Source organism: Equus przewalskii, chromosome 23 (genome assembly GCF_037783145.1).
Source record: "Equus przewalskii isolate Varuska chromosome 23, EquPr2, whole genome shotgun sequence".
Classification (NCBI taxonomy): Eukaryota; Metazoa; Chordata; class Mammalia; order Perissodactyla; family Equidae; genus Equus; species Equus przewalskii.
Window position 1 is genome coordinate 21,943,393 of NC_091853.1, and position 26,736 is coordinate 21,970,128.

Sequence of the window (26,736 nt, forward strand, 5' to 3'; positions counted from 1 at the left end):
TCTCCGCATATAAGAAATTCTTCATTAAATTTTGTTATACTACTAAAAATTTTGCCATGATTACTAAGTTTCCTGTTTAATATAGTTATAATCCTAGGAGACTAGTCAGACTATAATATGAATTAATTTAAACAAACTACTCCTCCTGAAGCTTCCTTTTATTCATTTATTCAAGAACAAAAATAGTCATCAAAAACAAACATTTTCACAACCCTGCTCTGTGCCAGGCACTGTGTTGGCACAAGGGGATGAAAAAATGAGAAACATGGTCCCTGCCTTCAGAGAGCTCCTGGAGTAGTGAGAAAGAATAAGCCAAGACAGTAACTACATTACAAGACGGCGTGATAAATGCTGAGAAGGGCAGCCCAAGGGTGTTATGGAAGGACCACCTAAGCCAGCCTTGGGTATCTAAGAAGGCTTAGAGAAAGTAATACCCTAGGTGAGCAGACTGAAGGGAAGTAGTGATGAGACCAACAAATATAAAGTAAAGAAAGAGAAGGGGTTGGGGATGCTTTCAAAAGAGCAAGATGCCAAATATAATTACTAGAATTTTGGCTTTTGCAACTAGAAAAATGGTGATGCTGTTCCCTAAGGTGTAGAGCAAGGGAGAAGCAGCTGTTTTGAGATAAGAACAAAGTTCAATTTTAGATGTATTTGATTCAGGTGCTTGTGAGGTGTCTAACTGGAGATGTCCAAAAGGGTAGATGGGTTTGGAGTGCAAGAGTAAGGACTAGCAAGATGTATTAATTTGGGACTCATCAGCAGAGACGCGGTAATCACTCAGGACAGTTTCTTAGATTTGTAACGAGATGAGGAGTCTAACAACAGAATGCTGGGGAACCCTAACCCTGAGGGCCCAGGGAGAGTTGGAAGAGGAAACCAAGTGCAAAGTGTTTAAGAAGCCTGGCTGTGCCACGAGATAGGCCATTTGGATGGAAGAAGAGATCTTACTTTAAAATGGAGGTGAACAAGATAAATGTTGACAGCGCAGAACCAACAGTTTCAGGAGAAGACACAGCAAGAGGAACTAACCAAGAGAACCAACTAACATTGGAAAGAAAAAGGTCTCAGGATAGTGCAATTACAAGTGATTCTAATTTTCCTATTTTTTGCTTCTCGGTAGTTTCTAATTTTGATACATGTATATAATTCTGTCATGGGAAAAAACAATGTTATTTTCATATATTTAAAATAGATCAAATATGATGGTGATGGGCTTGTGAAAGTAGTATCTTACATAAGGTAAATGCCATCCTCAAAGCCATTATGAACTAGACATGAGAGCTATTCAAAAGGCTGTAGTACAGGGAAAGAAGTCAGTCTGCAGATAAAACTTACATTCTAATTAGGGTCATTTTTAAATAAAGGCAGAGTAACTTAAGGAGAAAAAGTTAATAATTTAATCACAATAATGATAATAATACCATGGTATGTAAACCAGTAGATAGTCTGTCAGAGCAAGAATTAGAACCCCAACAGTGAGAATGTGTGTTTCTCCACCATGCCCTCATTTATTCACTCCATATTCCTTCTTCTCAACACAGGGACTACAGAATCAAAATACCTAAGAGCAAATGTAAACCCTCAAGAAATGCAGGAAACCAAAGCATCTCAACATGTCACATCCATTGCCTCCTTTTCTTCTCACTCCTTTTAAACTTTGATGTTTCTAGAAATCTTCAAAATGGAAAAGTGAACAAAAGCACACTTCCATTATATTAGCAAGTACTCATGTTTATATTTGGACTACACAAAGTCCCAAAAGACACACGCGAAAATTACTTTCTCTAATAAATGATCAATTCTTTCCTATTGGAAAAAAAATAGTTGTATAATAGCCATAGCTCTATTGAACCAACTCTGCAGAAATTTCTTATTCATTAAAGTTACTCTGAATAAAATTCCTCAATTAAATATTAATTCAGTGGCAACCATACATAGACTATAATAACAAAAGTTTAATTTTCATTAAAAACATTCACTTAAGTATTTTTTACATAAAATAAATGTTTTCTTTTCAGATAATTTCACTTAACGACACCAAAAAACCTTTAGATCTCTTGTATTTTACAAAACCACTCCATTCAATTAACTGTCCTCTTTACCCTCATAGTATTTAAAACTTGCTGGATCACTTTTTCTTGCAACCAACATCACTACCATACTATCTGTTTACAGATTTTCTTTTCCCAATTTTCAAGAGCCTTTTTTTTCCCGTGACACATTTCTGAATGTTCTCAAATAGTTTTTCTAAAACTATTTCATGAAATGACTTAAAAGCTAGAGCCTTCTGACATGATACATAGAAAGTTCTATTTCAGTTCTTTTCTTTTCCTTTCCCAAATTTCACCAGTGAAATTTACTACCTATATAGAAACAGAGCTTTAGATTACTTTTTTTTAAGGTGGAGGAGGGAGGGCCCAATATCTCCATCTCTTTCTTTCCCCTTTCTGCTGCTCTTACTAAATAAAAATTTAGAGGGAATTTTTTAAAGATTTTTTTAAAAAAAAGAAAGCAAGCAAGCCATCCTAGACAATTTTAAACCATTTCCTCCATGTGAGTATTTTAGCATTCTTAGGACGAATACACTGATATCTGGTAGCATGTGCCAAGCGTGTGTGTGTGTGTGCATATATATACATATACACGCACACATACATATATAAAAGAAAACCAGTCTTATAAGAACAGCATTTCATTAGCCCCATATTTGGTTAGACTAACAGTGGATCTACCAATCCTCAATAGCCCTTGTGAAGCCTAACTAAATTCTAAAGCAGTAACTAAATGAATTAGTTAACGGAAAGGGAAAGCAAAAGGAAAGGAAATGAAAACAAATTCTAGGTGGTGAATTCCTCTCCTAAATGGGAATTACAATGTTTAAATGAAACACATGGGAAACTAAAAAAAAAAAAAAAAAAAAAAATTGATATAATTTCAAGGTTACTCTATATTTTAAGAAGCCAGGTAGAGAGAAGACATTTTTTTTTTAATTTTATACCATTTCTAACAAAGGACCATGCAAATCTAACTAAAGGACACTTACAAGAGTTTTATGATGAATGGTTCACCAACAGTTGTTATTATAAAAGAGTTTTCCCCAAAAAAGGATTAAGGAAATGGCAGAGAGTATGTTCATGGGTAGGTTGGTTCAGGATTCTCCCTGGAAAAGGGGAACATCAAGCTACAAACTACAGCACAGCAATCAGACAGTGTATTCAAAGGAAACACAACCCAGTTTCAATCTGAACAGAGTGGTAAATTTTCAAAAGCAGAATAGCCTGGTATTGACTATTAATTCAACATAATTAGTGGAATTCAGAAGAATAGGACATACTAATCAATTGACCCTTTTGTAGACACTTTAATTAATCAATGGTGCAAATTACTTTCACTACCATCTATATATCTAGTTATTTTGGAAAGATATATATCCTTTTCTTCCAAAATAACAGTATTACAATATTCTCTTCCTGGCTATTGGCAGGGGTAAAGTAAGCTATCTTAAACCCGTAAGGAAAATAGTAGGAAATCTTTTAAAAAGGTATCTTTTATTGAACTCTTTTTAACCACAGAAGAAAGACAAATATCAGATCAGAAGTAGCAAGAAATGGTAATGTATAGAAGTTAAAATATTGTCTAAACTTGCTGTCACACACTCAAACCAACCAGTACCAAACAATCAACTTAAATCTATAAAGAAAGCCGGGTTTGTCTGTAAGGAGTAGTGGGGCTTGTGGCTAAATAGAAAGTACATACCCCACTCAAAAACATTAAAATTTAATTGGGGGAAAAAAAACATTGCAGAATCAAGACTATCAATTTACAGCATCTGTTTTAAACACGTTAGTAAGGGGGAAAAAATCCCCAATATATGTCCTTCTAATCTTAGTGTAAATGAACAAGTACCAAAACGAAAGCAAGTCAAAAAACATTAAAAGAAGTAAACGCCTCAGTTACGATTCCTAAAGATATGTAACAAGCACAAAGTAATTACAAATATAGAATTCCACAGTTCTAAACAAAAACATAACAAGCTGGTATCATTTTAGAGAGAGGGAAAGAGTCTGCAAAAGAACTAACTACGAAATTTTAAAAAGAAATATCTACGCCCAAAGCAGTTTTCCAAGATGTCAATACGTCAACTCAATATAAAAGTGGAAGTAAAGAGAAATCCATAATTTATAATTATCAGCTTTAAAATTAATACTAGTTACCAAATACTTTTCATTTTTTTATTAAACAGGCATCATGATTTTGAAATAAGTAAGTAGGGGCCCTTAACTACTATTGAAATTTTATGAGTGCTATTTATCAGAAAAATTATCACATTATTAAACGGCACTAGAATTCCTGAAATGCTTATTTATATAACTTAATACCTACAAAAACTTAATATGTACTTAACAGGTGTGAATAATTCCTGAAATTCTTATTTATGTAACTTAACACCTACTAAAATTTAACACGTACATTTTCATAGGTCTGAAATAGGACAGTTCAGCTACTATTTTGTGAGCTGACAACAATCTTCAAACAACATAACATAACAAACATAAAATACAAAGACTGACATACAAATAATTCAATTACTTCAATAAAGCATTTAATTAAATTTGTGTCAAATACATAAAATAAAATTTTCATATGGATAAACATGTTACCTCCTGGACATCCTCTGGATTTCTTCGTGAAACAACCTAAAATAAAACATACACAGAAATATCTAATCATTATCAAAACTTAAGATCTCACATTTGTATAATTACTTATAATAGTATTTGTATGAAAGATTCAATTTGTTTAAAGGAAGATGCCATACTATATCACTTATGCAGAACTCAGCCACACAGTAACTTCACCATCTGAAACACATACTAAAAAATTAAGCAAAAAGGCAGATAAAGTAAGGTCCACACTCTAAAGTTCACGTTACACATTCACAAGAGAAGGCCTCAGGCCCTCGCTCTTCCTTGACATCACTCTAACCAGCCTGTCTACCCCTCTTCCCAGCCTGTATATACACTGGAAGCATAAAAAGCAGCTGCGCCTGGGCAAAGTCCACAAAGGATTGCTCTGTATTATGTCTTACAACTGTACGTGAATCTACAATTAGCTTAATAAAAATTTCAATTAATTAAAAAGAGCACCCACAATGCTCAGACACACCAATATCCATGAGAAGGAATCACTGACCACCTAATGGTAAAGAAGAAAACAAAAGCAACTTATAAAAAATTATATACCACATTCAGGGACAAATAATCCCACCAACATCCCCTGAGGGGGGATTCTTTCGGATTTCTCTAATTACAAAAGACAAAAAGTCTAACACTATTTAGAAAGATTTCCTCACAAAACCTAGGAAAAGAAGAAGGCATGGTGCTTATCATCAAACAGCACTGCAGAGTGGGAAAATCTCACATTAGATGCATAACGCCATCCACGTAAATGTAAAATTTATCAACTTGATACGACAATACGCATTTTGCAAAAACAAACAAAAAAGATACAGACATATTAAAATGGTTTCCTATGGATGAGAAGACGAAAAAAGTCTTTCATGACTGGTGACAATACCATGAACTGGAGATTATGATCAAATCAACACTACTCCGGAGGTCCAAAACAAAAACAAAAAACGTACCATTTGAAGTCAGACAATCTTAAATGTTCTTACCAAAATGAAAAGCTGTAGTCATGTGCATCTGAAATTTATGCAATTTTAAATCTTTAAAGTTCTTACCAAAAAAAAAGCTGTAGTTGTGTGCATCTGAAATTTATGCAATTTTAAATCTTAAATGTTCTTACCAAAAAAAAAAAGTTGTAGTCGTGTGCATCTGAAATTTATGCAATTTTAAATCTTTAATGTTCTTACCAAAAAAAAGTTGTAGTCGTGTGCATCTGAAATTTATGCAATTTTAAATCTTAAATGTTCTTACCAAAAAAAAAAGTTGTAGTCGTGTGCATCTTAAATGTATGCAATTTTAAATCTTAAATGTTCTTACCAAAAAAAAAGTTGTAGTTGTGTGCATCTGAAATTTATGCCATTTTATTTAATGTTCTTATAAAGTCAGACAAACCAGAGTTCACCTTCTGATTCCTCCACTGACAGGCTTGCTCTCCTCTATAAAACAGGAATAATGCTCCCTGCCTGGCCTGGCTGTGGTGGACATAAACAAGAAGGCACCAAGAACTCTCTAATTAAAAAGTTAGCTCCGGGGCCGGCCCCGGGGCCGAGTGGTAAGTTCACGTGCTCCGCTGCGGCAGCCCAAGGTTTCGCCGGTTTGAATCCTGGGCGCAGACATGGCACCACTCATCAAGCCACACTGAGGTGGCACCCCACATGCCACAACTAGAAGGATCCACAAATAGGAATACACAGCTATGTACCGGGGGGCTTTGGGGAGAAAAAGGAAAAAAATAAAATCTTAAAAAGAAAAAAGTTAGCTCCTTCAATCCCTTACTAGAGAATTTAACTATCTTGAATTCCACCTAAGAATTCCAGACAGGAAAGGTTTCCAATTTCTTGCTACTCTATCCTCCAACTTTCAGGATATATAAATTTGGTGAAATCTCTTAGCAACTTTCATTAATTTAGAACAGTGCTGTCCAACAGAACTCTCTCTGATGATGGAAAGAAAAGTTCCCTATCTGCGCTGTTCAACACAGTAACCCCTGGCCACAAGCGTGCGTGTGGCTACTGAGCACTTGAAACATGGCTACTGTGACTGAAGAACTAAATTTTTAATTTTATTTCACTTAATTTAAACAAAAATAGCCACATCTGGCTAACAGCTACCATATTAGACAACAGAAATTTAGAATAAGAGGCTAGAACAAGTAACTAACAACTATATATTATTAAAATATTGGACTTTAGCTATTACTTTCAAATATCAGCCCCCCCCCCACCAAACACACACACACCTTTGCAAAATTATGTTGTTTCACATTATTAAATGATTTAATTTTGCCTCCTAAAAATCCTTCTCATATTTTTGTAAAATGCGCTAATTAGAAGAAAGTCAGGGATAATCAACCTACTAATAATCCACCCACCAAAAATAGTCACTATTGTTAAGGGATGGCTAACATCTTTTTGTTTATAGAGTATACATATATTTGATATGATCACTGGCAATAGGGTTTATTCAGGCACACCTTACATTCTACAAATTATATTTTTTGGAAAAATTAATAGATTTCCTGAATTTAACTCAATCATTTTATTTTATTATTTTTTTTTTAGGTTTTTTTTTTAATTTTTTCCTTTTTCTCCCCAAACCCCAGTACACAGTTGTATATTCTTCGTTGTGGGTCCTTCTAGTTGTGGCATGTCGGACGCTGCCTCAGCGTGGTTTGATGAGCAGTGCCATGTCTGCGCCCAGGATTCGAACCAAAGAAACACTGGGCCGCCTGCAGCAGAGCGCACGAACTTAACCACTCGGCCACGGGGCCAGCCCCTCAATCATTTTATAAATATACCAAAGTATCCTACTATTTTAAGTAATTGTCCTTTACATATGCAAATGAAATTTTTGTGACAAAAGACATTATTTCCTGGTTTAGTGTACATATTAGAAGAATTACATTTTGGATTTTCTCCAGGTAAGCCATTGCTAGAAATCAAATACATGTGTACTATACAAGCAAAAATATGATAGCCATCCCTGAACAATATCTACAATTTTAAAATCATCTTGTCAGAAATAACCAATTTGATTACGATTTCTCATCCACACTCTCAGTGTCTCGCATACTTCTGCTATGTGCTGGGGCTACACTGGAGAGCAGAACAAAGCGCCTGCCTTGCGGGACCTCACAGCCTAGCGGTTCGCATGGCTGGTGGGCAGGGGGCATGCAGATGGAGTGGGGTGCATTTCCCAAACTTATTTTAGTATCTCAGAAAACAGCAGTGTGCTAAGCAACAGACTGGGAAGCACTTCATCCCAGAGCACTGCCACGACACTGAGTGCTCGCTGTCCAGACTACAGTGGCATCCCCAAAGCAGTCAAGAACACTTCAGGGATTTAAGACTGTTAACGTTTTCATGGTAATAAGTTACTCGTGGCTATTACAGAAAATCAAAGTTGAAATTTTCTTACACCACCTAAGTGAAAGTCTTTAATTTTAAGCTTCTAAGAATTTCTCTTCACCCTCAAATACTTCTCATATGAACGGGGGACATTTTACTTAGGCAGAGTTCAGAAAATCAAATGAAAATATCCCTTTCCCAACAGCATAAACAAAGCTGAGTGAAAATCATGTCTGGAAAGTGGAGGGCTACACTTCCTGACCCTTCTCTTTCCTCTTTGGTTCCTTTGCTTCTCCCTTGTAGGTTTCTCTTCCTCCTTCTACCCTCAGCACTCTGTGAGCACGCCAAGAATCAGTCCTAAACTCTGTTTCTTAGCCTCCTTTTCAGTATTAAGAGAGAAAGTCTTTATCTGTTCTAACGCTGTTCAAGGCTCTGTGCTAGGCATGGGAGAAAAAACCTTCACTTCGCACATTTACATTTGCAAAGCGTTTTATATCAATGATTCATTTCATTCCCTCAACAACCTATGAATTAGGCAGGAGTGGTTATTATGAGTCCCCCTTTTACCAACAAGGAAACAAGATCCAGAGACTTGTGTAAGGTCACATGGTTATTCACCTTTAGATTCGGAATTAGAACTCAGATTTTCTGACTCTTGGTCCAGTGCTCTTTCCACTGCACTATACTGCATCCCTCAATTTATCTCTAGAATTTGCAGCAATAATTAAGTTTTCTCACTTCCACAAAACCCTGTCACTATTAGGTTTTATTTATTCTTTCACTTATTCATTTAACAAATGTTAGTGCCTACTCTGTTACTAGGTACTGAAGTCAATGGAGAATACACTAGATCTGATTCCCATGCCACTACATTATAAAAATATAATCACTTGCTAAGTACATTACCCAGTTCAACCACTTAGCACCCCAATGTAAGGGATTGAGCATTCCCACATGTATAATCTCATTTAAATAACTTAACAATGTGTCCTCTGAAATGGAAACCAAAAACACAAAAGGGTTAGGATAAGATGAATTGGGCCCAAATGTCCATTAGTAACAACAATTAGGGACTGCAAAATTGATGAAAAATAAGAATATCAATCAGAAATATGAGGAAAGAATACGATCATACTGAAAATGAACAAAATTGAGCCCTCAGACCCAGATTTTTATAACTTTTAATACTATATTACCAATTATCTCAACAAGTAATATCAACTTTAAAACAAAAATACTATAAATTCCCCAGATATAGACTGCTAGCATTTAGTAATTTTTTCTGGGTGAATTTCAATATTTTGTCATAAAATTCAGCGAATATATTCCCAAAAAAGTTGGAAGTTAAAGCAGTGATTCCTTTCATTTAAAGTTCATAAATTTCCACTGCAAGCATTAACTACCACTGGCTCAGTAAGTACCTTAAAGAGCCTTTTGCTATAGAGAATTCTATCACAAAATCATCTTGAAAACTACCACCTTGAAGCAGTGCTTCATAAACCATGCTGCACGGAATACCAGTATTCTTCAAAATCAGTGCTCTCAAAGGAAGGGCTTAATGATCAATTCAGTTTACTTTTGTTTAAAAAAACTTTCTTACAGCAGAATTTCTCAAAGTCTTTAATACATTACCATGCCTAGTAAATCTCCAAAAGGAAGATATGTAGTATTTCCCAAGACAATCTATCCACTCAACTACTTCTTTTTTTCCTATCTTGTTTATTATTATTTTATGCATTTAGTGCAACACCTCCCAAAATTTGGAAAACAGCTGAGAAATGCTTCTGCAGTGCTTGTAGTCCATCTGCCTTTGTTAATGCCAACAGCAAATTCTGAATTTAGGAAAACAAATAAGGGCTCACAGTGAAGGTAACTATCTGTTACTGTGCTAAAAAATTAACTCCCGTCCTTCATTGGCTCATCACAACAGCCCTGCCCGGTAGGATGAGCTCTCCAAGGCCCAAGAGCAGACAGTACAGACGAACACTCATCCTCATCATACACTCAGGACAGGCAGGACGGGATCTCACAACTCCCTGATTCCAAACAAAATGCTCTTTCCAGGATAGAACTAAATCGGCCCTCCAAGAGATGAAAATCCCAGGCATGCGAGTCACGTTCCCCATGCCTGTTAGGTAAACCCATTCTGTCTTTTACAAAGAAATTAAGTCAACCAAAAAGTAGAAGTTGAAGCACCACTGTGGGAGAATGGAAAGAATTATGCAGGGGTTTGCATACTGGCTCTGACACTAGCCACGAACTGCTTTTTCGCCAGTTCAGTAATAAACCAAAGAAAAAGCAACCTTCAAATGAGCCCTCTTTAATGTTTAAAACAAAGACCAGATGTGGCTTGGCCTAACTCAGGCCCATAATAATCAACAGATCATACTGTCACTAATCCTCTATATCCTTTCTAGGGAGCTGACTTGTTTTATCTACTTCTTAACGAACATTACCAAGTCTCCTTACAAGTCAAGTCAAAAGCACTCTTTTATCTAATTACTATTATAATAATGATTTGAAATTATCCTTTTGACTGAGAAGAACTGTCTTCTCTATAAGAGTAAGAGATAGTCACCGGAAAACAAAACTACAAAAATTATTCAAATCTAACTATTAGATTTCCTAAATAAAAATGATCACAAAATAACTCCCGTTAGAAACAAACAGAAATAAGTTAAACACATAGTTTAAGAAGGTATTTTTTTGACCAATTTATGTGTCGAGTCTTCTGATGGCTACTTCACTATTGGTGTTCAGCTGCTAGTTTAGGGTAATAGCAGCAGGGTTAGGAAGATAAAGTCCAAGAGTAACATAGATTTTTTAAAAATTAAATGTCAAGATACAAGTAATCAAACATGAAAAAAAAGGAAAAGAAAAGGAGGGGCAGGCCCACTCTTCATTTCTCAAAGATACGACTCTCCAAATGTAGGACAGGTACAACAGGATATACAAAAATGGAAGGCTAAGCTATACTGAACATTTCCCATCGTGGGGGTTAGGTAAACCGAATGGCACATTCATCAACATAATGCATGCAATCCTGACTTTCAGACATTTGACTTTCATAAAATCTGCACTTTCGTATAAATATACTGAAACCTTTAAACTGCACTTCATACACACACAAAAACAACTCTGGCAAGAAGAGCAGGTACCTCAAAGCGCCCAAAGCACACGGGCAGGCGTTCCCTTACCCAGCTGAAGCTCCCTCCCACCCCATCACCTGCATCGCAGCTCCTCTCTCCCTCTTTTCCCTGCAGAGCTGCAGGTGTCACTGGCTGGCAGGAATATTTGGGCTGGTTATGACCCACCAGCCAGGTAGTCTGGACCCGAGAGACAGCACCTGCACAAACCATAATAGACATTTTACATTTTTTAGTTCTCTGGAGTGGAAGAACTCCAACATAAGATAGATAAGCCAATGGGAAAAATTTCAGACGTTCAACTTTCTAACAAGTTTTGACAAAAGCAGTATGTTGAAAGTAAGGAATTGCTGTTTTCTACATTATTAAAATCTGAAAATTTCAAGAGAGAATAAAGAAACTACAACAAGTTACCTCTATGTACTCAACAAACATTTGCTTTCTCACTTAAACTTGTTTTTCTCACTTAAATTTTACCAATTATATGGTACCACTCTAAGGTAAACTATTTTCCATTCAAAGTTCAAGGAGAATCAAAATTCTCAATGTTAAAGAAAGTTTGCAATTTAACATAAAATCTTAATATCTGAGCATACAAGTTGTCAATAAACAAAAAACAGGAATTTTTAAAAATCCACTTACTAAATTTTTGGTACACAACATAGTTTTCTACTTAACAATATTAAGAATCAAAAACAAAGGGTAGAATAAAACAGACTCTGGGAAAAACTGAACAACTTGAGAGTCATGATTTTTCAAAGATTTTAAGCATAATTACATTTTACAACAAACTAATCTCCCTCTCTACCCCCATAATTACTTCATTTGCTGAAAATATCTCCAAATTAAGCCAAAACCAATATTTCTTCATGAAATCTACACAGAGCTACTGTTTTAACAACTGAACACTAATAATTCTCACTGCTTTAACACTGGGCATTTGTAATAATGTAAGAGGTTAAGGGTTTAAAATTTAGTAGGCTCTTTTATTTCTTTAAAGTAACTCAAATTATTACTTGAAATGTTTATGAATATGCATTACTTTCAAAATAAAAAGCTAACTAAACTAAAAATTAAAACATGTTGCCACCCAAATACAAAAACTCCACAGTGACTATCATACTTAAGGGTAAAAGACTGAATGCCTTTTTCCTAAGATCATGAACAAAGCAAGGATGTCCATTCTCACCACTTTTATGCAATATTGCACTGTAAGTCTTAGCTAGTGCAACAGGCAAGAAAAGGAAATAAAAGACATGCAGATTGGAAAGAAGAAATAAAGCTATCCCTTATGCCAGACAACATGGATTGCCTATGTAGGAAAAAATAAGGACTCTACGAAAACTCCTAGAATTAATAAGTCACTGTGGAAAGGTCACAGAATGTAACGTCAACACAAAAATGAACCAAATCTCTTTATACTAACAATAAAAAGCTGAAAACTGAATTTTTTTAAAAAAATACTACTTACAATAGCTACAAAAAGATGAAATGCTGAAGAATAAATCTAACAAAGCATGTACAAAATCTGTATGCTGAAAACTATAAAATGCTGATGAAAGAAATCAAAGAACACCTACATTAATGGCAAGGCAAACTATGTTCATGTATTCGAAGATTCAACATAGTAAAGATGTCAATCCTCCCCCAACTGATCTACAAATTTAATCCAATTCTAATCAAAATCCCATCAGGATTTCTTGTAGATAGAGACAAGCTGATTCTAAAATTTACATGGAAAAGCAAAGGAACTAGAATTTTCAAAACAATTTTGAAACAGAAGAATAAAGTTGGAGAAATCATACTACCTAATTTTAAGACTTAGTATAAACCTACTATAATCAAGACAATGTTATATGGAACAAAACAGACCCACACACATATGGCTAATTGATTTCTGACAGAGGTGCAAAGGCAATTCAATGAAGAAAGGCTAGTTTCTTGAACAAATGGCGTTTTGTTGCAATTGGATATCTACACGCAATTGGATATCTACATGAACCTCCACCTTGGTGGGAATGCAAACTGGTGCAGCCACTATGGAAGACAGTATGGAGATTCCTCAAAAAGTTAAGAATAGAAATATCTTATGATCCAGCCATCCCACTACTGGGTATCTATCCTAAGAACCTGAAATCAGCAATTCCAAAAGTCCCATGCACCCCTATGTTCATCGCAGCATTATTCACAATAGCCAAGACATGGAACCAACCTAAGTGCCCAGCAACTGATGATTAGATAAAGAAGATGTGGTATATATATACAATGGAATACTACTCAGCCATAAAAAAGGACAAATTCACAACAACATGGATAGACCTTGAGGGTATTATGTTGAGTGAAATAAGCCAGACAGAGAAAGACAAACTCTGTATGACTCCACTCATAGGTGGTAGTTAACATATGGACAAAGAGAACTGATCAGTGGTTGCCAGGGGAAAGGCGGGTGGGGGGAGGGCACTAGGGGTGAAGTGGTGTACCTACAACATGACTAATAATGATGTACAACTGTAATTTCACAAGGATGTTAACCTTCATAACCTTAATAAAAAAAAAATGAAGCTCCATCTAAACCTCACACCTCATACAAAAATAAACTCAAAATGATCATAGAGCTAAATGTAGAAGGCAAAACAATAAAACTTCCAGAAGAAAACATTGGGGAAAAATATTTGTGACATGGGGTTAGTAGAGAGTTTTTAGACATGACACTAAAAGCATACTCCATAAAAGAAAGAAAATGATAAACTGGACTTCACCAAAACTTAAATTTTTGCTTTGTAAAAGAAACTGTTAAGAGAATGAAAAGACATGCTAAACAATAGGAGAAAATATTTGCAAATCACGTATCTGACAAAAAACTTACATATAGAACAAATAAACAACTCCCAAAACTCAACAGTAAGAAAACAAACAACCCAACGAAAAAAAACGGGCAAAAAATAATCTCAAAAGGTTAAACACCATATGATTCTATTTATATGACACTCTAAAAGAGACAAAAGTAGAGGGGTGGAGAGTAGGTGAGTGGTTGCCAGAGGCTAAGAGGTGGGGAAAAGAGTGTGAAAAAGGGAGAGCAGGAGGGAGTTTTGGGGATGATGGAACTGTTGCTGGCTGATTATGGTGAGTGGACGAACGAATTTACATGTGTCGAGGTTCACTGAATTACATAACAAAAAAAATCAATTTTACTGTATGCTAACTTAAAAAAGAAAAGTATTGCCTATTTCTAGCCTTATCTCAAGTCTCTACTATAGTCCAGGCTCTGTGCGAGGCACCAAGAATCCAAAGTTAAAAAGACAGAGTCTGCCCTCAGAGGAGGGGGCAGACACGTACAGTATGATAAAGGCTTTAATGCAGGAGTATAAAAGACACACGGAGTCCTGCAGGTAAGAATGGCTTCTAGGAGAACACACTTGAGATGGACAGGGATTGCCAAGACAACAGGGAAGAGCATTCCAAACAGAGGAAACAGCACCTAACAGAGCGGCATGGGAAAACACAGTATACTAGCACACCTGGGAAACTACAAATAATTCCCTTCCCAAGCTCAAGCAGGCCACATAAGATTACGGTCAGGAACTGAAAGCAGGTTCCCTCCAAGCAATACAAACAGAGTTTCTATTTGCATCTTTGGAAATGTCCGTTTTCAGACTTAAGTCAAGCTGAGCACTTGTTCCATTCATTCCCTTGCTCCCCTTTGTTCACGTCATCATGGTCACTGTATTATCCATGTATCCATCACTCTTGCCAAATTACAGTAAGGGCCCTGAGGGGACAAACAGGAGTCCTCATATGTACACCTACAGAATCTAATGAAATGTGTTTTATAATATAGGTATTCAGCAGCACAGGACTGGGATCAAAAGCACACACTGTGACTGGGGCCAGTTTACCTGGCTTCAAATCTAGACTCTACCACTAGCTAGCTGTGTGACCCTGGGCAAGTTACTTAATCTCTCTGTGCCTCAATTTCCTCATTGACAACGTGAGGATAATCATAGCATCTACTCACTGGGCTACCGTGAAAAATATGCTAATTTATATAAAGTACTTAGAACAGTGCTTGACTTATAGTAAGCACCATATAAGTGTTTGCAATTATTACTCAACAAATATTAGCTATGTAAAATGAGGACTTACGTATTCTCACATTTTGAAAACAAACCCAAATTACTTTAAGCATGTGCAAGACCTGCACGTTGAAACTAGAAAACATTGCTCAGACAAACTAAAGAGCTAAATAAATGGAAGATATATGTTCATGGATCAGAAGACTCAATATCGTTAAGACATCGATTCTTTTGAAATTGATCTACATTCTCAATGTAATCTCAGTCAAAATCTGGGTAGGCATGTTTGTAGAACCTACAAGCTAATTGTAAACTTTATATGAAAACGCAAACAATCTAAAATAGCCAAAAAATTGAGAAAGAAAGTTAGAGGACTTAGATGACCTGATTTCAAGACTTAGTATAAAGCTATAGCAAACAAGGATGTGAGCTATCAAGGGAAATGAAAGCACATGTCTACACAAAGACTTGCGTACAAATGTTCATAATAGCCAAAAACTGGAAACAACTCAAAACGTCCATCAACAGGTAAATGGACTGATGGTAGGGTAACCATACAATGGAATACTGATCAGCAATAAAAGAGAATAAAAACACACAACAACATAGATGAATCTCAAATAATCATGTTGAGTTAAAAAAAGTCAGACCCAGAAAAGTACAGACCATATAATTCCATTTATATAAAATTCTAGAAAATACAACCTAATCTATAATGAGAGAAAGCTGACCAGTGGTTGCCTAGCAACAGGGGGTGGGGAGAAGGGACTGACTGCAAAGGAACATGAGGGAATTTCTGCAGTGATGACTGTGGTGGTGGTTACAGAGCTATATACATTTGCCAAAACTCATCGAACTGTACTCTTAAAATTGGTGAATTTTATTGTATATAAAATTATGCCTCAATATAAACAAAATAAAGTCATAAGGTGGCACTGTCTTTTAGGAATAAAAGTCTGTCTTTTGCTTCCCATTTTCATTGAAAGAATACAGGCAAGAATTACCATGCACTTAACGTTGCTGGGAAATCCAGATTACAATATGAGAATTTTGTAAACTTAGCATGATGAAACAACCAAAAACACTGCTAATGGTTCTTTTATATCTATGTTTCCTTCAACTAAAGAATCAAAAGAAATCTACAGAATTTTCCAATTCTGAATAGAGGTACTTATTCTAGGTAAAAATTAAGAAGCGAAACAGAATTAAACTAAGAAATCTGTCAGCAAGTTTGCTCACTGACCACAAGGTTCTCTAAGCCTGCCAGGTTCCAGAGAAGTGAAAAAAAGTACAAAGGAAATTTAAGACAAAAGAGTTGTTATGCTCCCCAAAACTTAGCATTGGTACTTCCAAGGCTTCTAATTCTCCTGCTAAAGAAAGAAGCCTGCAAGGATCAAGAATAAAGAGATTTGTTCCTTAAAGCTAGAAGTAAATCAGCAGTAGGAAACATACAGAAGACATTCCTAATTTTTATCTCATCAGCTTCTCTCAGGGGACCACTACTTACCTGGTTAATTCTCCTAAGGAAAGATGTTTTTCTCCTTAAGCCTCAAAAAACAATAAATATTTTACTTGTTTTATAATATTAAGCACAGTTATTTTTAAAGTATTTCTCAATGTTGACGCTTAAACCTCAAAATCAAAAAATAAAATCTGTAACATTAGCAATAAATGAGGACATAAACATTTACAAGGAGAAAAAAGGCAACGTAAGGAATTTTCGAGTTCAAATAACCACAGCAATGTGTGGCATGCATATTACAAGGATTTGGTTGGTTCTAGGGCAATATGCTACTTTATCTTCTAATTTATGTAGCCAGAATAGTTCTGTAAACAGTTCACAGCTTAAGAAAAGATATTTAAGACCTAAATTGGGTTAACCTTTCCTTTCGTAAAGTAAGAATACAAGTAATCATCATACTCAGTGTTTCCTATTCAATTTCCACACTCACACTGCTTTCTTTAGGCCTTTACGGGCTCGATCCCTCCTACCTGCAATGCCCTCTCCTTCTATCCACCTGTTGGATTCTTCCCATCTTTCACTCCCTGTCTTAACTGGTACATGTTCCCTGATCCCTGGAGCCAGAAGCAACCTCTCTGTCTTCCGAAATCCCATAGCTCTTTTCTGTAGTCTCTTAGGACATTCAACCCTTTCTATCTTGTACTATACTTCCTCAAGTCCAGTAGGCTCTCTTCTACTACGAGTATCCTTGAAAGGGAGGGCCATTATTCAGCCTTGTATCCCTCACAGCACTTAGTGTCTGGAACTAAACATTTATTGGGTGTGCTGCCTAGAATGGAGAGGAAAACACTCAACCATAGTTTTTCATGCACTATGTGCCATCCACTGCCTTAAGTGATATAAAAGGAAACAAATAACCATGATAGAGACCTGCTCTAAATCTACTAGAGACAGACATGTAAACAGATTGATACAATATAACTGTGGTAAGTGCTATAACAAGGGATGAACAGGTGCTGTGAGGGGAACATACGTATGTTAAAATTTGTTCTAATTCCATAAACTATATTAGGAAACTAAGTCTAGATTTTTTGAAGGACCCAATGACTAGAAAGGTCTCAAGAGCAGTATTATAAGGGCCCCTTAATCTTAAGAAATTTCTTACATAACCTGAAACTAACATTCCACTTATATAACAACCTTACTTGCAAACAGGGAGTAGTGAATTTCTCTCTCTTCTCAGGACAGCCCTCTGCAATGATCAGGCCTAGTCTTAGTATCTTTAAACAAACTTGCTTATCCCATTGACAAATAGAAACGACAAGCAATAGGACATATTGGAGTATATGAGGAAACCACCGGGTGTAAACCTAATTCGGCCTGACTTTTTCCAAAAGGGCCTGACATGGCCGTGGCACATGCATTGAAAATGCCCTTAAGATAAAGGTTTCCTTAAGGATAAGCATCTTTCCCTAGGCTAGGAACTGAGTGCTGCGCTCATCTGTGACCACCCAGCTGGAGACAACAGACCTGCTCCCTGCTGTGTCCATCAGTCATTGTGCCCAGTCTTGTGACTACTGTAAAAGGGACATTTCAATCATGTGAAACATGCTCTTTGAGGGTATATAACCACTCTGTACACCCCACTTCTTTGGTGCCCTTCCTTCCTTGGGGCAGGCAGTCCTCACACGTGGGCTATGTGGTCCTGACATTTTGGCTCAGAATAAATTCACCCACATTTTCATTTATAGTCTGGTTATGGGTTATTTGCATCAACACCATCTTCTCACATATGTCTGAATTGTGTACCATTTCCATAAATTACATGCCACTTCTATGCCCCACTGTGCTTATCTAAATCTACTTAACTTTTAAGGTTCTTCTCAAGGCCTACTTCCTGAGCTCTCTATCACATATGATTACTACATCCTCCAAATGTATATTATACTATTACTACTATCTGTACCTCTCTTTTTTTAACAATTAATGATAATGATAGAGTTAATTCTTAACTTTTTATATAACTTGGAGTTAAGGAGAAGTGGGCTCAAACCCCACGTGTGCCAAGTTAACGAAACTTCCTTGAATCTCAGTTTCCTCATCATTAAAATTAGGATTGAGTGACCTGTACAAAATGTCTAACATACACACCTACTCATACATACATTACATACATACTTATTTGATTTTATTATTCGTATTTTCTAAGAAGAGATGACAACTTTCTTTGAAAAGCGCAAGAGCAGTGAAACATAAAGTGGGTATTTAAAAATGGATCGGTCAGTTGATGCAAAGGAGGCTCGCAACTTCTAAGTGAGCCCTCAAGACGACTCACACAAGACACCTTCAGTACAATTTCTCACGTTTCCTTCTGTAAACCATGAAAAACTAGAAGGCAAAAAGACACAGCCAGACCGAGGTCCCAGGCTGGTGGCCCTAACACTGACATCCTTCCCAAGAAGTCTTGTCTGCCTCAGTGCAACCCTGACGCTGTATAAACAGTCAAGAGAAGAAATACCTTCCATTACACATACCAAATAATATAAAAATTAATGTTTTAAATTTGCATTTTCCCTGGGAAACAAGCAAAACCACTTCTGCAAATTTCAGCCTCAGAAGAGAAAGCTAAATGGAATGGGGGCTGAGTCATCAATTTAAAACCATCAACCTCTGCCCCACCCAGGAATGGGGACACGACCGCGACCTTTTCCAGCGGAGTCCTGGGCATCCCGTACTCAGCGCCTACCCCAGCCTTCCTGAAATCCCCACCTCCGACGCCTGTCTCGGCACTAGGTGCACCCAGACCCACCCTCGGCTCTGACCCGGGGTCAGGTAAACCTACACCAGGGTCCCCTCCCCAGTCACGCATGTCTCAATTCAGGCTCCTACCCCCGCCCGACACTGGCACTCACCCGGGCGGTGACCTTATACACCGTGTAGCCCCTCGGGTGTCGCTGGGGATCGGTGACAGTGTAGAAACGGGCGAGGTCGGCACCCCGCTCCCGAGGAGAGGTCATCCTCCCGCCGCCTCTGCCGCCGCCGCCGCCTGCCGGGGATCATCAGGGCAACCCGGCGCCGCCGCGGTCCCGGATCCCCAAGCAGCGGCGAAGCGGCCAAGAGGCGGTGGCTCCACCGCGGCGCCTCCGCCGCCCGGCTTTGCTTCCGGGTCGGCAAAGAAGCTTCCGGGCCAGGCAGCGTCCCGCTGACCCCCATCCCAGAGTGGGTCTGGCAAGCGGGCGGTGACCAGGTTGCTCATGCCGCCGCTCTCGTCACTGCGGCGAGCCCAGACATCTTTACTAAGTCTCCTTGTGCCCCTGCTCCGTCCCCTCTTAGATTCTGCGAGAGCTATGATGGCCGCGACACACTGGCGAGAGCTTGGTCCTCCGCACCCCCGCCCAGCCCGTGTACAAACTTATTTGAAGTCGTAAAGGGATGGAGGGATATCCTAGCTGAGCATCTTCTTTCCTTCCTTACTCACGGCCTATCATTTTTTTTTTTTTTTTAAAGATTTTATTTTTTTTATTTTTTCCTTTTTCTCCCCAAAGCCCCCCCGGTACATAGTTGCGTATTCTTCGTTGTGGGTTCTTCTAGTTGTGCCATGTGGGTCGCTGCCTCAGCGTGGTCTGATGAGCAGTGCCATGTCCGCGCCAGGATTCGAACCAACGAAACACTGGGCTGCCTACAGCGGAGCGCGCGAACTTAACCACTCGGCCACGGGGCCAGCCCCTCACGGCCTATCATTTTAAATACCCACAACAACATCTGAACTCTCGCAGACATAACGCTTCCTTCTTTCTAAGACAAATCCCACGCACCTGTGCACCTGTCTTTCTACCTCCACAACAAGCCCCCAACCCTATATCAATCTTAAAATTCACCCCTCAGATTCTACAAGCTGGAGCCTGCGTCTAGCTGGGGGCGAAAAAAAATCACACCACCTCTCAAAACTACTACGAAGATAATTTCCCATTTCAATTGGTTGCTATGTACTGCTTGGCAATTCCTTTACCTTTCCTTGATCAGGATTCTTTCTCATTCCCCGTAACATTCATTCCAAGTCTTTGCCATTCTCCTCACCTCTCCTCCTCCTCGTCTTGCCTTCTTACCCTTTTCTCCCCGTCCCCGACTTCTTTACAGAGGAAAAAAAGGAGCCTTTAGTAACATTGCTTCAATCTTCTCACATTTCTATTCCCATGTGAGCTGTAGATATATCCCTTCCCCATTTTTAAGACTAATCAGTCCACCTGTGCGCTGAAACGGGTACTCTTTGGCAGACCTAAAGACACTATTCCATCAGTGGCATGCCGCTTCTGCTTTTTGTATCTTTAATCTCTTTCTTACCACTGGCTCCTTCTTCTTAGCCTACATATGCCTAAATCTATCTATTACTCATTCATTAAACCTGAATTCACCTCCCTCTCTGCACCAGGAGGAAGGGGGGATGGCCTTATCTCTGGAAACTCTTAATGGGGAAGGCAAGAACTTAAGTTGTTTACTGTCTGGCAACCTCATGTAACTGACCCCCCACCCCAAAATCCTCCTTTGTCTTTAGTTGAAGATAATATTTGAGCGGTGACTTCTGCCATTTACTCAATCCGGTTTGATTCTTATCTAAAAGTTGTGGGACCGCCCAATGGCCAGACCCTACCGGCACTGGTACCATTTTAACTTTTTTTCTTTGTCTCGTAAAGAGATAACTCACATACCTACGCCTTAAATTTAGCCTTACTCTCCACCCAACTTTGCAGCAGAAGCGGCAGCAGCAACAGCAACATGCCGGCAGCAGCTCTGCCTGCCCATGGGTCCTGTCCCCATGCCAGCGGCGGCAGCAGCAGCTCCCCATGCCGGCAGCATCTCTGACTGCCCGTGGGCCCTGTCCCCACGCAGCAGCTCTGACTGCCCATGGGTCCTGTCCCCATGCTATTCTATACTATTCTCTAAATAAAAGAGCACTACTGCCAGACCTTGAGAGTCCAAGAAATCTTTCTTTCGACTCCTCGGCTCACTGACCCCGCATCATTCACTTTTTCAAAACTCCTCTCCGTCTTTAGCATATGAATCAGCATTCTCTTTTTCTTTCTTTTACACTGTAAGTCATTCACTCCTTTTCAGTCTCCTTTGCTGATTTTTCCTCTTTCCAGGAACCCTTTAATGTTCCTGTTCCTCAGGATTTTGGCTTTGATCCTTTGTTCTTTATTCCCATTGATTTACAAATCTCTAAATTCAGGCATGTCTCTCTTCTGGGATTTGACTCAAGTTACCTACATCTTTACCTTTATATCCAATTACCACTGAAACAGGACAGATTAACATCTGAACTTTTGACTTACAACTAGGATATGCAACTATGTCCTGGAGCTTGGGGGAGAAAATATAAATATATAAATAAAATAAAATCTGAACTTTTATTTTCCTCATAAGGCTATCCCTGCCTTCATGACTGATTTTACTCTCTTTTGCATTACGTTAGCCAGGTATCTGGGAATCATCTTTAGCAACTTTCTCTCCCACTTTCTCCAAATTTGATTTGGCAAATGCCATTGGTTAAAATTTAAAGAATAGGAAAACAATATACCCTGAAAACTGTACGCAGAAGAGTTAAGAAAGAAGATGAATCGCCAGGAATAAAGAAGGACAAAACTTAATGATAAAGCGTTCAACTCATCAAGAAGGCATAACAGTTTTAAATGTGCATGTGCCTAATAATAAGACTTAAAAATGTATAAAGTAAAAACCATTTGAACTAAAAGAAGAAAAAGACAACTTCACAATTTTAGTTCAGACTTTTAACACTCCTCTCTCCATAGTTGATAAAACAAGTAGAAAAATAAATCAGTAAGGATAGAGAAGACCTGAAAAGCTCTATCAACCAACTCCACCTGATTGACATTTACAGAGCACTCCACTCAAGACCAGCAGAAAATATATTTGTTTCAAGTGCACACAAAGCATTCACCAAGTCAGACCATACCTTGGGCCATAAAATAAATGTCAGCAAATTTAAAAAGACTACTATAAATAGTATGTGCTCTGTGACCTCAGGGAATTAAACACAAGTTAATAACAGAAAGTTACCTGTAAAATTCATGAATAGTTGGAAAGTAAATAACATAATCCTAAAAATTCATGAGTTGGGGTCAGCTCAGTGGCGTAGTAATTAAGTTTGTGAGCTCCACGTCTGCAGCCTGGGGTTTGTGGGTTCAGATCCCGGGCACAGACCTATGCAACATTCACCAAGCCATGGTGTGGTGCCATCCCACATACAAAATACAGGAAGACTGGCACAGATGTTAGTTCAGAGACAATCTTCCTCAAGCAAAAAGAGGAAGAGTGGCAACAGATGTTAGCTCAGGGTCAATCTTCACCAAAAAAAAAATTGAATTAAAATTGAAACATAATGTATCAAAAATTTGTGGGACTCAGCTAAAGCAGTGCTTAGAGGGAAATTTATAGCCTTAAAGGCCTATAGTAGAAAAGAAGAAAGGGCGTGAATCAACAATCTAAGCTTCTTCCTTAAGACACTAGAGAAAGAAGATTGAATTAAACCCACAAGAAGCATAAGGAAGAAAAAAATAAAGAGAAGAGCAAGAACTTGATGAAATGGAAAAGAGAATAAGCAATAGACAAGCAATAGAGAAAATAAAAATAGAAAAAGCAATAGTGAAAAATCAATGAAACCAAAAGCTGATTCTTTGGGAAAAAGTTTACAAAATGTATAAACCTCTAGCCAAAGGGCTAAAGGAAAAAGAGAAAAAACAAATTGTAGATATCAGGAATGAAAGAAGACACATCACTACCAATCCGATAGTTATTAAAAGGAAAATAAGAGACTTATGTGAACAACTATATGTTAATAAATTTGATGACTAAGGTGAAATGGATAAATTTATTGAAAGACATAAACTACCAAAGCTCATTCAAGAATAGAGAACTTGAATAGCCCTATATCTGTTAAAGAATTTGAAATCTTCATTCAAAACAGAGAAAACTTGAAGCCAATATGACTTCAGGGGTGAATTCTGCCAAGCTTTTAAGGAAGAAAGGATACCCATTCTACAAAAATTCATCAAAAATAGAACAGGGAACACTTACCACTTATTTTGTGAAGTCAACTTTACCTTAAAACAAAGACATTTCAAGGAAAGAAAACTACAGACCAATATCCCTCATGAACATAAATGGAAAAAGCCTTAAGAAATATTAACAAATCAAATTCAGCAAAATATAAAAAGGATTATACATCATGACCAAGTGAGTTTTACCCCAGGAATTCAAGGTTGGATCAACATTCAAATATATATATATATACATACACACATATATATATTCAAATACATATATAGTTTTTATATATTGAGATGATTTTATATATAAAAATATTTAATATGTTAAATATAATATAAATGTTATATATATAATCATCTCAATAGACACAGAAAAAGCATTTGAAAAACAATCCAGCATCCATTCATGATTAAAATGCTTACCAAACTAGAAACAGAGGAAACTTCCTTAACCTTACAAAAGGCATCTACACCAAAAACTAAACTAACGTTATACTTAATGGTGAAAGACTGAATGCTTTCCTGCTAATATCAGAAATGAGGCCAGGATGTTTGCTCCTATGACTTCTATTCAACAGTGTGTACCAGAGAGTCTGTAGAGTGCAAAAATAATAATAATAATAATAATAATAATAATAATGTATATAGATTGGGAAAGAAGAAATAAATGTGCCTTTATTTGCAAAGGACACGATCATTTACATAGAAAATCCTGAGGAATCTACAAAAAACTAATAGAGCTAATAAGTAAATTTAGCAAAATCACAGGACTCAAAGTAAATACACAAAAAGTAATTTACTTCTATATACTAGCAACAAAAATAGAAAGCTAATTTAAAAATACCATTTACAATAAGTTTAGCAAAATGTGTGTAAGACCTGCACACAGAAAATGGAAAACATTGCTAAATGAAATTAAAGAAGAGGAAAATAAATGAAGAGATATATTATGTTCATGGATTGGAAGGTTCAGTGTTGTTCATATGTCAAACCTCCTAAAAATTGATCTAAAGCTTCAGTACAATTCCAATTAAAATCCAAGCAATCTTTCTTACAAAAATTGAAAAAGCTGCTCTAAAATTTATTTGGAAAAACAAAAGACCTAGAATATCAACAATTTTGAAAAAGAAAATAGTTGGAAAACTCACACTACCTGATCTCAAGACTTACTATAAAGCTACAGTAAACAAGAGAGTGTGATATTGGCATAAAGATAAACATACAGATCAGTGGAACACAAGAGAGGGTTCAAAGATAGATCCACACACAAATGACTATTTGACTTTTGATAACACGCCAACATAATTCCATGGGGGTAAGGATAGTTTTTTCAAGAAAAGATGCTGGGACATTTGGACAACCATATGCAAAATGAGAAAAAGAGAAAAAAGGAAAGGAAGAAAGGACCTCAATCTTTAGCTTGCATCATTTACAAATAGCAACATGAAGTGGATCATAGCCATAAATGTAAAACCTAGAACTATAAAAGTTCTAGAAGGAAACAGAGGAAAGAATCTTTATAATTTTGGATTAGGCAAATAATTTTTAGGAAACAAAAAGTACGAATTTAAAAAAAAATTGATAAATTAGACTTCATCAAAATTAAATTTTTCTGCACCCTGAAAGATAGCATTAAGGAATGAAAAAGAAGCCACAGACTGGGAAAAACTATTTGTAAAACATCTAATTGATAAAGGATTTATATCCAAAATATATAAAGAGCTCTATGATTCAATCATTAAAAAAAGACAACCAGGGGCCAGTGGTGTAGTGGTGAAGTTCACAAACTCCACTTCAGGGGCCCAGGGTTTGCAGGTTCCAATGCTGAGTGTGGACCTACACAGAGCTCATCAAGTCATGCTGTGGCAGCACCCCACATACAAAATAGAGAGAGATTGGCACAGATCTTAGCTCAGGGACAATCTTCCTCAAGCAAAAACCGAAAGATTGGTAATGGATGTTAGTTCAGGGCCAATCTTCCTCACCAAAAAACAAACAAACAAACAAACAAACAAAAGACAACCAATCCAATTTTTTTAATATGCAAAAGAACTAAATGTACATTTCACTGCTAAACAAATACAGAGGGCAAATAAGCACACAGAAAGATGTTTTACACCATTCATCTTTAAGGAAATAACTATTAAACCACAATGAGGGAAAATAGGGGAGTAGAGAACTCCAAAAGTTCACTGCTCCATGCAAGCAATGAAAAAAATCTGTCAGAATCAGCTTTTTCAGAACTGTGAAAACTAACAAAAGCTTGCAGCAACCCAGGGAGCACTTATTCAAGAAAAACAGCTGAATCTCTAAGAACAGCAAGCTTTCTAGTATCTTAACTTACCCTACTCTCATCCCCTACTCCTCAACTCAGGGGTATCCTGGAAAATAACAGCCTATATTTCTAGTACCAGTACTGGAGAGAGCACAAAAGACCTGATTCTTACAGAATAATAGTTATTTGTTTTGACCTGTCCAGCGGCTCCCTGGAAGGCTCCCTGAAAGGCTCACAAGGCTCGTCTTTATCTCATTGAACTTGGCCCATGCTAAAGCCACTAACCAAGGGACATTTGTCAAAAACTTTTAAAGGCAAATGTTTTAGTCATTGTCACCTGAGGCAACAGATAGCAGTCGAGCAAACAACAGACTGCCCAAGAAGCTTGAGAGGAAAGGATGGAGAATGACAAGCTTTGGGGAATAAGGGCCTTGAAAAGCTCCAGTATACTCCTGGGATTCTAGAAAATCATGCACATAACCAGAACAATGCATATGCTTAAGAAGATCCTGAGCTCTTGTGTCTGGCTGACTTTGACATTCTTCAAAAGCAAGAAAAGAAGGCTAAGGCAGAGTTATAAACTCCCCGAGTGTTGATGTGTCCCCAACATACAAACAGAGCCCCTTTGCAAGACTGGGAGATTTTTATATTTTCAAGCATTTAAGAAAATCTCTAGGG

The 26,736-nt window shown here is 37.4% G+C and overlaps 1 protein-coding gene across 16 annotated transcripts in view; it reads right to left on the reverse strand.

The window, feature by feature from the left end:
• Nucleotides 1–20,068, reverse strand: part of RPS6KC1 (ribosomal protein S6 kinase C1) — a 178,565-nt gene extending 158,497 nt beyond the window's left edge. For 3 of the 16 annotated variants that reach the window (XM_070591113.1, XM_070591112.1, XM_070591097.1), the window contains exons 1-2: nt 19,632–20,068; nt 4,665–4,700 (exon numbers count right to left, since the gene is read on the reverse strand). In XM_070591113.1, coding sequence (XP_070447214.1) covers nt 4,665–4,700; nt 19,632–19,736 — 141 coding nt within the window. In that variant the 5' untranslated portion in view covers nt 19,737–20,068. Of the gene's footprint in view, nt 1–3,046; nt 3,164–4,664; nt 4,701–11,264; nt 11,385–19,631 lie in introns of those variants that run through there. The other 13 variants (XM_070591114.1, XM_070591098.1, XM_070591101.1 and 10 more) reach the window with 11 other exon arrangements.
• Between the last annotated feature and the right edge of the window lie 6,668 nt (nt 20,069–26,736).